A 12637-nucleotide genomic window follows, 5' to 3' on the forward strand; every position below is an offset into this window, starting at 1 on the left:
AACCTGCCCTCTAGAACCCTAACCCCTAGACCTACCCTGCCCTCAAGAACCCCAACCCCTCTAGACCTAACCTGCCCTCTAGAACCCTAACCCCCCTAGACCTAACCTGCCCTCTAGAACCCTAACCCCCCTAGACCTAACCGGCCCTCTAGACCCCTAACCTAGACCTAACCTGCCCTCTAGAACCCTAACCCCACTAGACCTAACCTGCCCTCTAGAACCCTAACCCCCCTAGACCTAACCTGCCCTCTAGAACCCTAACCCCCCTAGACCTAACCTGCCCTCTAGAACCCTAACCCTAGCAGAAAACTGTGGCAGTAGCTCCGACTGTTCCTGTTTTGTTCTTGCGATGGCTGATGACATCAGTCTGGTTAAACCCCTTTAAAGCACATCCCTGCTCTAAACCCGCTGCGTTTCTGCAGTTTAGTCATGAAAAGGCTGAGTTATTCCTCAGAAGCTGATTTTAGCGGCGTTGGACTCTCTGCTGTAAAAGAGCAGCTGTCCAAGGAGACGCCGGCGGTCGACGATCACGCCAACTAAACTGACAGACACGCTGATCTGTCTGTCATCCTCCTCTCTGCCATCGCTGCGATCTGCTCCATCTGCTCCTCCTGCTCGCCATCCAAATCCGAGCTAAGTCGCTCTCTGGGTGAGACCGGTGGGAGTGGAGCAGTGTGAGCCCGTTGGCGGAGAGTCGTGCCAAGCTCTCAGCGAGGACGTTAAACAAACGTGTCTCCGTCTCTCTGGTCATGTTGTCCGTCTCCTCTGCAGGTCGATCGTCGAGGAGGCCATGCAGTGCAAGAAGAAGATCCTCCAGAACGACGGCGTGGTGACCAGCCCGTGTGCTCGACCACGAAAAGCCGGACACACGCTGCTGATCCTCGGAGGCCAGACCTTCATGTGTGACAAGATCTACCAGGTACACATAGGGCCGGGCAACACGTGCCGAAACCAAACGTCTGTGTGTTTGAGCTGAAAGTATCATGACTCACTGTAACAGAGTAATAAACCTGACGATTCTAGTAAAACCAGTTACACTGAAACCTGTTTGATACCACCGCCACAGAAATAGACGGCTGCTCCATTCTGCGGTCAACGTTTCTGAAGATACCTTCAAACGCTCCCTCAGATGGAATATCAGAGTTGTTTGATGTCGTTTTAGAAATGTTGGAGCCTGTGGATTTCAGTTTTAGCCCCGTACAGGACTAAGGGGAGCCATGGCGAGCGTTCACATCCCACCCGTGAGCCCTTCAGAAATAAGAGTGACTCATTTCTAACAAAAATTAGATCAGTTTAAAGTTTTTCACTGATTAAATCCAAAGAAGATATGTCAACATCCTAGCAGCTCTGTATAAACTGTGGAAATCTCAGAACAGAGCTCTATGCTCCCCATCAACCCAAGACCTTTGGCGCCCCTTAGAGGTGACAGTTCTGGTCTTACCAGGATGTAAACTTGTTTCTTCATACTTTAAAGTTTGTCAGTTTACCGTGGTCCTCTATGGGGACTGACTCCCTGTAGGACACAGCCTCTGGACAGCAGAGGAACCGCAGCTTTCTGCACATGTGCATTAGCTGCAGTCATCGGCCTGCAGGTTGCTGCCTTCTCCAAGTCCACAAAACACATGTAGATCGGATGTGAATCCGGGGTTAGACAGTCAGCTGGAGCCTCCTAGCCAGCATCCTAGAGTAAACTTTTCCAGTGAGGCTAAGGAGTGTGATACACCAATAATTGGAGCACACCCTCTGGTACCCCTTTTTAAAAATGGGGACCACTGCCATGGTCTGCCCTTTCACAGGCACTGTCCCAGACCGCCACGCCACATTGAAAAGGCATGCCAGCCATGACAGCCAACAACATCCAAAGCCTTCAGCATCTCAGGTCGAATCTCATATTCATCTGGCGCCCTGCCACTGAGGAGCTTTTTGACTACCCCGGTGACCTCCAACAAGGATAGATGAGCCTTCCCCTGGACCTTCAGACTCTGCCTCCTCCTCCTCCTCCCGATTATGGAGTTCCTCAAAGTGTTCCTTCTACCGCCCAACAACATCCCCAGTCTGGGTCAGCAGTTCTCCACTTGTGCTCAGAACAGCCTGAGAAGAGCCCTGCTTTCCCCTCCTGAGTCGTCAGATGGTTTGCCAGAACATCTCTGGGGCCGACTGAAAGTCCTTCTCCATAGCCCCCCTGAACTCCTCTCACACCTGGATTTTTGCTTCTGCAACTGCTAAAGCAGCAGCCCTCTGAGCTGCCTGGTACCTGTCAGCTGCCTCCAGAGAAGCATGGCTGAAAGACATCTTTCTTCAGCCTGATGGCTTCCTTCACCGCTGGTGTCCACCAGCAGGTTCTCAGGTTGCCCCACAACAGGCACAGATGGTCTTCGAGCCACAGCTCCTAACAGCCGCTTCCACAATGGAGGACTTGAACATGGACCACTCGGATTCCATGTCCTCAGCCTCCCCAGGAATGTACAAGAAGTTCTTCCGGAAGTGGGACTTGAAGACCTCATGGACAGGGGCCTCTACCAGACAATCCCAGTTCACCCACACTACTGGTTTAGGTTTACCAGGTCAGTCCAGCAGCTTCCCCCGCCATCTGATCCAACTCACCACCAGGTGGTGATCAGCTGACAGCGCCGCTCCTCTCTTTACCTGAGTGTCCAAGACATGCGGTCGCAGATCTGATGAAACGAGGTCTGGCTCCAGGGGGGTGCCGTGGTTTCCCTTGTCCGGGCGAGGTATCTGGCCTCCCAAAATGCCGGTTCATGGTGGGTTTTCTGAATCACTCTTTGTCTGCTCTTTGTCACAGCGACACAACTTTTTGAGAATTGGGGATGTGCATGAAAGATGTGCTTTTGAAGATTTTTATACAGCTGAGGTTGCATCACTAAGCACCAGGAGAAACTACAGTGATCAGAAGCACTGCTAACATCATTTTACCTCTAACTGTTCCTTCACTGTGGTCCTCGCCATCCTCAGACTGCCCTCTGCTCTCTGTGGATGCTGAGCTTTATTTATGATTCTCTCTGCTCTCTGTGGATGCTGAGCTTTATTAATGACAGTCTGTAAACCAATGGGAGCCACCACGGTGTCTTTATATGGTCTTCATCTCGTCCTCCGTTATTAAAAGTCCTTTCCTCTGTGGTCGGACTGTGTGCCTGCAGGTGGACCATAAGGCTAAAGAGATCATCCCTAAAGCTGACCTGCCCAGCCCCAGGAAGGAGTTCAGCGCCTGTGCCATCGGCTGTAAGGTCTACGTGACTGGAGGACGAGGATCAGAGAACGGGGTCTCTAAAGACGTCTGGATCTACGACACTGTCCATGAGGAGTGGTCTAAAGGAGCCCCCATGCTGATAGCCAGGTCAGATGAGTCTGAATACGTCAGGTATTATAGTAAAACTGAAACTATTGTGAGGTTCTAACAGGAGTGGACATGTTTGAAACCACATCAGCTAAAACAGACGTCTGAGAGTTTTAGTTTATTCTATTATTATTATCAGGATGTGCAGAGTCTGGCCTGCTGCTTAGACCACACTGAAGTTTATTTATTTACATCGGATCCCCATTAGTTGTTACTGCAGTAACGACTATTCTTCCTGGGGTCCACGAAAAGACAGGACAATATGAAAACATAATCAAACAAATACACAAACAGTAACATGATACAGTAAAATACAATAAAATCAAACAGTCCCAACACATTTAAAGCTGAAATATTTCAGAAGCAGATGTTTAAAGATTTGTTTACAGTATCATAACTCCAGTTTCCATAACAGTCTATTTAATATGTGTCAGATTCATTTAATCATTTACCAGCTGTTACAAGTAAAAAATCTTATTTCTTTATTTGAAACGGCTGTCCTTAATTTCTTTTTAAAAGTGGTCTTATTAATAATTTTGAGCAAATGCAGTGGCAGTTTATTCCATAGAGACATTGTTCTATACATGGCAATCCTCCTCAAAGCGTTGGATCTGGGCAGTGGTAATGTGAAACGCTCTGAAAGGCCTGTCCTGTGTCATAACTGTGTCTATCATTAGTGTAGGTAAGCTGGGAGTACAAGTATGAAGGTTATGATGTTTCTGAAAAACTGGACCAGGCTACATGAACAATGCACTGAAGTGTTGGCAGTGGAAGGTTTCAGTGTTTTTGTGTAGAAGTTTGTTTCCAGTAGATATTGATTATTTTCTCTCCAGCACACTTTTTATGAAATAAAAAATCACAGTTGGGCCATGATGTTAAATGTAAATAAACCAGAACACTGATCTGTAGATCAATCTCAGCCTGTATTTAACCCTTTACCTACTGAGCCGGCGCCGGCGCTGTGTTTTATATGTCCGGAGTATTATTACCGCAACTCTGTCGAAGTTTGTCCCATTTGAAAAATTCCAACGTGTTGGAAAGCAGAGAATTGTGGGCATGCGCACATATATGGTTAATTACGGTACTCACAACCATATAATGTGAGCATTTATAGCAATACACCAGAAGTTTGGAGAGACCGCTACACGGATTCTCAACACCGTAACTCCTCAAAAGTTTGCTCAATTTAAAACATTCCAACGCTGACAGAGAGCTGAGAATCTGAGCTTTCTGGCAATATATGATGTGTGGTATTTATATTACGCTAATGTCAAACAGCACCGCGAAAACGGCAGCTTTGGCAGAAGACGAGTGAGAAAGGAGAGTGAAGGAAGAGCGTAAAAGGAGAGAGAGTGAGAGTGGTGTTTAGTTTTCAAAAATAGCGTTAGATAGTGGCATTTGTGCGTGTCTGTGTTTTATGGGGGAGACCATCAAGAGCGGTAAAACAGCTGCTACGGTTCATAGAGAAGGACAGCGATGTGAAGGATGCATCTTCTGAACTGAGGTTTAGTATAGTTCTCTTTTGCACACCCAGAGTCCTAGACTCCAAAAATGACTGCTGATTGTTCTAAACATGTATAGGTTCACATTTCAAATGTCAAATCAAAACTTCATGAGCAATAACAACATTTCTTCTCATAAAGCCATGAAAACAAATCTGTTTTTGTTTCTCTTCTTTTAAACTGCTGACAATCCTATATAATGAGCAATAATCATTAACCAGATGTTGAAAAGTCAAGTTGAAGTACTCCTGGGAAAAGGGAGCAAAGCTCTCAGACTTAGGGCATTTCCTGACTATTTTACAGCCATGGTAGCTAAATATGTCCAAATCACCATTTTTAGACTCAGTAGGTAAAGGGTTAACTGTCTCCAACACAAAGACCATACTTTATCCTAAAACAACTAAACCTCTTTTTAACCTTCTGAATTGGCCGCCTCTAACGTTGCCGCTGTGTTCCATCACTTTTCCATCTGAGGACTGACGACGCTGATAAAGCATTCCAGTGTAATTCTCTGTGTCTTGTTTGATTTCCACCTGAGCTGCTCCACAGTGTAGGCCCTCCATTGTCGTCTTTTACCCCCCTACACCGTCATGGTGGGGTGACACACCCACCATGATTCTGTGAACTGTAGATGGCCTCGTATGTAGAGTATCCCTAGCTGCCTGTTGGTGACAGCTGTTCTTCCATGATAAAGAGAAGAGCCTCGCTCCGGTGTAAATTTAGAATGATCCTTTCTGCAGTGCTCCTTGATTCTCAGTAAAGTTACTTCCACTTGTTACCCATGAACCTCCACACTTGTGGAGTATTCCAGGTGTTTTAGGAGCAATCAGCAGCTTCATCAGTCTCTCCTCTGTCAGTACTTTTTTGAACATACTGCAGACATCAGATCTGAGCGTTGTTTCCTTAAAGTAATAGTGGTCAGCGTGAAGGTTAAATGACTTAGAAAGACTGTGGCGTGCCATTTCGGCCCTCAGGCAGCGTTAGAGTAGAGTTTTTATCGCCATGGTGATGAAACACTTCCAAACTTGAGGAGTGTGTGTTTCAGGTTCGGCCACGGCTCGGCTGAGCTGGAGAACAGTCTCTACGTGGTCGGGGGTCACACGGCCATCGCTGGAGTGTTTCCTGCCTCTCCATCGGTCTCTCTGAAACAGGTCAGAATGGCGTTATTCCTTCACAATAATGATGTTGTTGGTATTATGGCTAAGATTTCCTCAGGGGTAGAGTCCTGACCTTTGACCCCTCCTCTCTTAAACCTGTGTAACTGTGGGGATGTCCAGGTGGAGCGCTACGACCCCCTCAGTAATAAATGGACCATGATGGCTCCTCTCAGAGACGGAGTCAGCAACGCCGCCGTGGTCAGCGCCAAACTCAAACTCTTCGTGTTCGGAGGGACGACCATTCACCGAGACAAGGCCTCTAAAGTGAGTGGACCACGCCTCTACTGTGATTCTGTCTCTAGATCTATGACTACAACCCACCCTTTCTAAGGTATTCTGGCATCCCTGAACGTCCCGGGTTAGTTTGGCAGAGAGATGAACGGGTCTTTGTGAAATGAGAGGCCGTTTCTTCTTGATTTGGCCGTTTGACTGAAATTTGACTGTAACCAAACTGTCCTAACGGGACGCTCTGTAAACCTAGCATACCATCACCATTATCTCACACAGAAAAGGTCTGTTAGCTTGATGCTATCCATAATTGACAATCCTATTTACAGGCTAAAGAAAATTAGCATGGCAACTGTTTTATTTTTGAACTATAAAAACGGAAAGTTAAACGACACCTTCTCATCACACAGCATCATAAATAGTCCACATAACCATCCTGACAGGCAGAAGGTTCCAACACTGTAAACGAGCATAAACTGACTCCAGTCTGCCACTTAGCTACGTCCTCCTGTCTTCTCTCTGGGCTACGGTAGCTGTGAAAGGCCAAAAAGGTCAAACCTCAAAGAAACAGCTTAACTTGTACAGAACTGTTCTGATGACATGAAATGCCCTTAGAGGAAAGGAATCAGTGGTTTTCACAGTTTCTAGACCAGCGGCTCTCATCTGGTCCGGCCTCAGGACCCACCAGTCTGTCTCACGACAGATCTGGACCCATGTTCCAAAACTTTTCAACAGCAAGTGTTTGGTTAATTGAATATTTTGCAGTTTGGAGCATGATTGGACCAAAACACTTAATAAAATAAAGATAAGGAAACTGACACATTTTTCTCCTCTTTCCCATCATTATTGTTAATTTTTGGATATTTTCCAGGGAACTTGTGAAATTACCTCATTATCAGGAAGAAGAAGAAGAAGAGATAAATTAGTTGAATATTGATCAAACATTTAAAATTCTAACCATTTTTAACTTTCACAGTAAAACAGGGTAAAATAAAACATTGATGCACGTCCACTAAGGACTTCAGGACTTTTGCCACCATTTTTTTTTTTTTTCCAGTCACCTAGTCACTCCATGACCCACTTTTGGGTCCCGTCCCACCAGTTGAGAACCGCCGTTCTGGACAACCCTTGGCTGATAAATCTAACCCACTCCTGGTGTTCATGTGTTCAGAACTGATCAGATCAGTCTTTATTTTAACAAAAGTTCTGTTGAAGGGCCGACAGCTGTTGCTCCTACTAAACCAACACTCTTCCCCTTATGTTGACCAGGACGACTTTAGAAAGGTGGAACTGTCGAGGAGCGAGGGAAACGGCCCAATCCACCTTCTAAAAGTCGTCAACTAAGGCCGACTATTGGGCCAAAATAGAGGGACAAGACCCCGACATCCCCAGCTTCATGAACGTTCTGTCCTTTGCCTTTGATGATGTCATTCTTTAAAGTTAATCAAACATTCCATCCTTGCCTCTAAAATGATTTCATCAGAGTTAATTAAACATTCCATCCTAGCCTTAAAAATTGATTTCATCAGAGTTAAAAAAAAAAAAAACATTCCATCCTTGCCTCTAAAAATGATGTAATTAAACTCTGTAAAACATTCCATCCTTGCCTTTGAAAATGATGTCATCAAAGTTAATAAAACATTCCATCCTCTCCTTTAAAAGTAATGTCATCAAAGTTAATAAAACATTCCATCCTCTTCTTTAAAAGTGATGTCATCAAAGTTAATAAAACATTCCATACTCTCCTTTAAAAGTGATGTCATCAAAGTTAATAAAACATTCCATCCTCTCCTTTAAAAGTGATGTCATCAAAGTTAATAAAATATTCCATCCTCTCCTTTAAAAGTGATGTCATCAAAGTTAATAAAACATTCCATCCTTGCCTTTGAAAATGATGTCATCAAAGTTAATTAAACATTCCATCCTTGCCTTTAAAAATGATGTAATCAGAGTTAATAAAACATTCCATACTCTGCTTTAAAAGTGATGTCATCAAAGTTAATAAAACGTTCCATACTCTCCTTTAAAAGTGATGTCATCAAAGTTAATAAAACATTCCATACTCTCCTTTAAAAGTGATGTCATCAAAGTTAATAAAACATTCCATCCTTGCCTTTAAAAATGATGTAATCAGAGTTAATAAAACATTCCATCCTTGCCTTTGCCATGCAGGCCAGTCTAGGCCCCCGGGTGTCGTTCCAGTCTAGCCAGTGCCCCCCTAGGCTTTTGTCTAAATGTTACACCAGTGTGTCTCTCTGAAGCATGTTTTTAAAAGTATGTGGGGGAAACGTGGTTAAAGAGGAGCCGCCGCCGTCTGAGCGCCATCGTTTCCATCGCCCAGCAGGAAGTGATGATTCCTCTGACCAGTGTCGGCAGCTGTAGTTCTCTTTCAGTGGTCTTGTAGTCTTTAGCGCAGCCTCGCTGACCACGCCCTCTCCCCCTCAGGTTCAGTGTTATGACCCTGTCGGAAACCGCTGGAACATCGCCGCTGAGTGTCCTCAGCCGTGGCGTTACACGGCGGCGGCCGTGCTCGGGAGCCAGATCTTCATCATGGGGGGCGACACCGAGTTCACCGCCGCCTCTGCTTATCGCTATGACTGTGAAACCAATCAGTGGACTCGAGTGGGCGACATGACGTCCAAACGGATGAGCTGCCACGCCGTGGCGTCGGGAAATAAGCTGTACGTGGTGGGGGGGTACTTTGGGACGCAGCGGTGTAAAACGTTGGACTGTTACGACCCGACGTCAGACAGCTGGAACTCCATCACCACCGTGCCTTACTCTCTGATCCCCACCGCCTTCGTCAGCACCTGGAAACACCTGCCAGCTTGAGGGGGCGGAGCCACAACGCCAGGTAAAAGCAGAGAAACTCACAGGATAGAATGTGGGGAGGATAACCAGGTGGTTATCTCTCTGTGGATGGCCTGAGATTAAAACGCTGATTTTAGATGACATCACAGTAAATCAGGCTGTGATTTTGGCGTAATATTCCTTTAACCTCAGACCTGCAGCTCCATGTAAGACGTCACTTTCAGGCTCCGCCTCCACAGAGGAGTCCTCTCCATTTTTAGATTTGAGTTTGGGGGGAAATTTGATTTTCCTTTTTATGGGAACTTGGGAAAGTTCTTTGGTGGAAATTTTCACGATTTTTTGAGGAAATAAGGGAAATTTATTAGTAGAATTTCAGGAATATCATTAGGAGGTTTTTTTTAATTTTCAAGAATTTTCATGGGAATTTTGGTGAATCTTTTTGGATGTTTCTTTCACGGAAAATATTTTAAAATTATGGGGAGAATGTTTAAAAACCAAGTCAGGGAAATTTTGTTGAAAGTTGGCAACATTGCTTGGAGATTTTCAGGAATTTTTCAGGAGTGTTTGGGGAATTTTTACTTGGCTCTTAATGGAATAAAGGGTTAGAAGAAATGTTTAGGCTTACAGTGTAAAGGAAATCTAACTCTGACTTGAGTTACTCTGTAAATCAAACTCTGACTTTAGTTACTCTGTAAATCAAACTCTGACTTTAGTTACTCTGTAAATCAAACTCTGGCTTTAGTTACTCTGTAAATCAAACTCTGGCTTTAGTTACTCTACAAATCAAACTCTGGCTTTAATAACTCTGTAAATCAAACTCTGGCTTTAGTTACTCTACAAATCAAACTCTGGCTTTAATAACTCTGTAAATCAAACTCTGACTTTAGTTACTCTGTAAATCAAACTCTGGCTTTAGTTACTCTGTAAATCAAACTCTGACTTTAGTTACTCTGTAAATCAAACTCTAACTTTAGTTACTCTGTAAATCAAACTCGCTAGTTACTCTGAAAATCAAACTCTGACTTTAGTTACTCTGTAAATCAAACTCTGACTTTAGTTACTTTGTAAATCAAACTCTGACTTTAGTTACTCTACAAATCAAACTCTGGCTTTAATTACTCTGTAAATCAAACTCTGGCTTCAGTTACTCTACAAATCAAACTCTGGCTTTATTAACTCTATAAATCAAACTCTGACTTTAGTTACTCTATAAATCAAACTCTGACTTTAGTTACTCTATAAATCAAACTCTGGCTTTAGTTACTCTATCAATCAAACTCTGGCTTTAGTTACTCTATCAATCAAACTCTGACTTTAGTTACTCTGTAAATCAAACTCTGGCTTTAGTTACTCTATAAATCAAACTCTGGCTTTAGTTACTCTGTAAAGCAAACTCTGACTTCAGTTACTCTATAAACCAAACTCTGACTTTAGTTACTCTGTAAAGCAAACTCTGACTTTAGTTACTCTGTAAAGCAAACTCTGACTTTAGTTACTCTGTAAAGCAAACTCTGACTTTAGTTACTCTGTAAATCAAACTCTGACTTTAGTTACTCTGTAAAGCAAACTCTGACTTTAGTTACTCTGTAAAGCAAACTCTGACTTTAGTTACTCTGTAAAGCAAACTCTGACTTTAGTTACTCTGTAAATCAAACTCTGGCTTTAGTTACTCTATAAATCAAACTCTGGCTTTAGTTACTCTGTAAATCAAACTCTGACTTTAGTTACTCTGTAAATCAAACTCTGACTTTAGTTACTCTGTAAATCAAACTCTGACTTTAGTTACTCTATAAATCAAACTCTGACTTTAGTTACTCTATAAATCAAACTCTGACTTTAGTTACTCTATAAATCAAACTCTGACTTTAGTTACTCTGTAAATCAAACTCTGACTTTAGTTACTCTACAAATAAAACTCTGGCTTTAGTTATTCTACAAATCAAACTCTGGCTTTAATTACTCTACAAATCAAACTCTGGCTTTAGTTATTCTACAAATCAAACTCTGGCTTTAATAACTCTACAAATCAAACTCTGACTTTTAGTTCTCTGTAAATCAAACTCTGGCTTTAGTTACTCTATAAATCAAACTGGCTTTAGTTACTCTACAAATCAAACTCTGGCTTTAGTTACTCTACAAATCAAACGCTGGCTTTAGTTACTCTACAAATCAAACTCTGACTTTAGTTACTCTACAAATCAAACTCTGGCTTTAGTTACTCTGTAAATCAAACTCTAGCTTTTATTATTCTGTAAATCAAACTCTGGCTTTAGTAACTCTACAAATCAAACTCTGGCTTTAGTTACTCTGTAAATCAAACTCTGGCTTTAGTTACTCTACAAATCAAACTCTGGCTTTAATTACTCTGTAAATCAAACTCTGGCTTTAGTTACTCTACAAATCAAACTCTGATTTTAGTTACTCTACAAATCAAACTCTGGCTTTAGTTACTCTACAAATCAAACTCTGGCTTTACTTACTCTACAAATCAAACTCTGGCTTCAGTTACTCTACAAATCAAACTCTGGCTTTAGTTACTCTACAATTCAAACTCTGGCTTCAGTTACTCTATAAATCAAACTCTCGCTTTATCTACTCTACAAATCAAACTCTGGCTTTAGTTACTCTGTAAATCAAACTCTGGCTTTTATTATTCTGTAAATCAGACTCTGGCTTTAGTTACTCTACAAATCAAACTCTGGCTTTAGTTACTCTGTAAATCAAACTCTGACTTTAGTTACTCTGTAAATCAAACTCTGACTTTAGTTAGTCTATAAATCAAACTCTGGCTTTAGTTACTCTGTAAATCAAACTCTGGCTTTAGTTACTCTATAAATCAAACTCTGGCTTTAGTTACTCTATAAATCAAACTCTGACTTTAGTTACTCTGTAAATCAAACTCTGACTTTAGTTACTCTATAAATCAAACTCTGGCTTTAGTTACTCTATAAATCAAACTCTGGCTTTAGTTACTCTATAAATCAAACTCTGACTTTAGTTACTCTATAAATCAAACTCTGGCTTTAGTTACTCTATCAATCAAACTCTGACTTTAGTTACTCTATAAATCAAACTCTGACTTTAGTTACTCTGTAAAGCAAACTCTGGCTTTAGTTACTCTATAAATCAAACTCTGACTTTAGTTACTCTGTAAATCAAACTCTGGCTTTAGTTACTCTGTAAATCAAACTCTGGCTTTAGTTACTCTATAAATCAAACTCTGACTTTAGTTACTCTGTAAATCAAACTCTGGCTTTAGTTACTCTATAAATCAAACTCTGGCTTTAGTTACTCTATAAATCAAACTCTGGCTTTAGTTACTCTGTAAATCAAACTCTGGCTTTAGTTACTCTATAAATCAAACTCTGACTTTAGTTACTCTATAAATCAAACTCTGGCTTTAGTTACTCTGTAAATCAAACTCTGACTTTAGTTACTCTATAAATCAAACTCTGGCTTTAGTTACTCTATAAATCAAACTCTGGCTTTAGTTACTCTATAAATCAAACTCTGACTTTAGTTACTCTATAAATCAAACTCTGGCTTTAGTTACTCTATAAATCAAACTCTGGCTTTAGTTACTC

At 42.2% G+C, this 12637-nt stretch overlaps 1 protein-coding gene across 3 annotated transcripts in view; it reads left to right on the plus strand.

Moving 5' to 3' along the window:
• The window catches only part of LOC121515135 (kelch-like protein 25), a 65729-nt gene that overhangs the window by 29045 nt on the left and 24047 nt on the right, over positions 1–12637 (plus strand). For 2 of the 3 annotated variants that reach the window (XM_041795754.1, XM_041795756.1), the window contains 5 exons: positions 772–919; positions 3159–3355; positions 5903–6008; positions 6135–6278; positions 8688–9096. In XM_041795754.1, coding sequence (XP_041651688.1) covers positions 772–919; positions 3159–3355; positions 5903–6008; positions 6135–6278; positions 8688–9074 — 982 coding nt within the window. In that variant the 3' untranslated portion in view covers positions 9075–9096. The remainder of the gene's footprint in view (positions 1–771; positions 920–3158; positions 3356–5902; positions 6009–6134; positions 6279–8687; positions 9097–12637) is intronic. The other variant, XM_041795757.1, reaches the window with a different exon arrangement.

The sequence above is a fragment of the Cheilinus undulatus genome, linkage group 9 (assembly GCF_018320785.1).
Source record: "Cheilinus undulatus linkage group 9, ASM1832078v1, whole genome shotgun sequence".
Classification (NCBI taxonomy): Eukaryota; Metazoa; Chordata; class Actinopteri; order Labriformes; family Labridae; genus Cheilinus; species Cheilinus undulatus.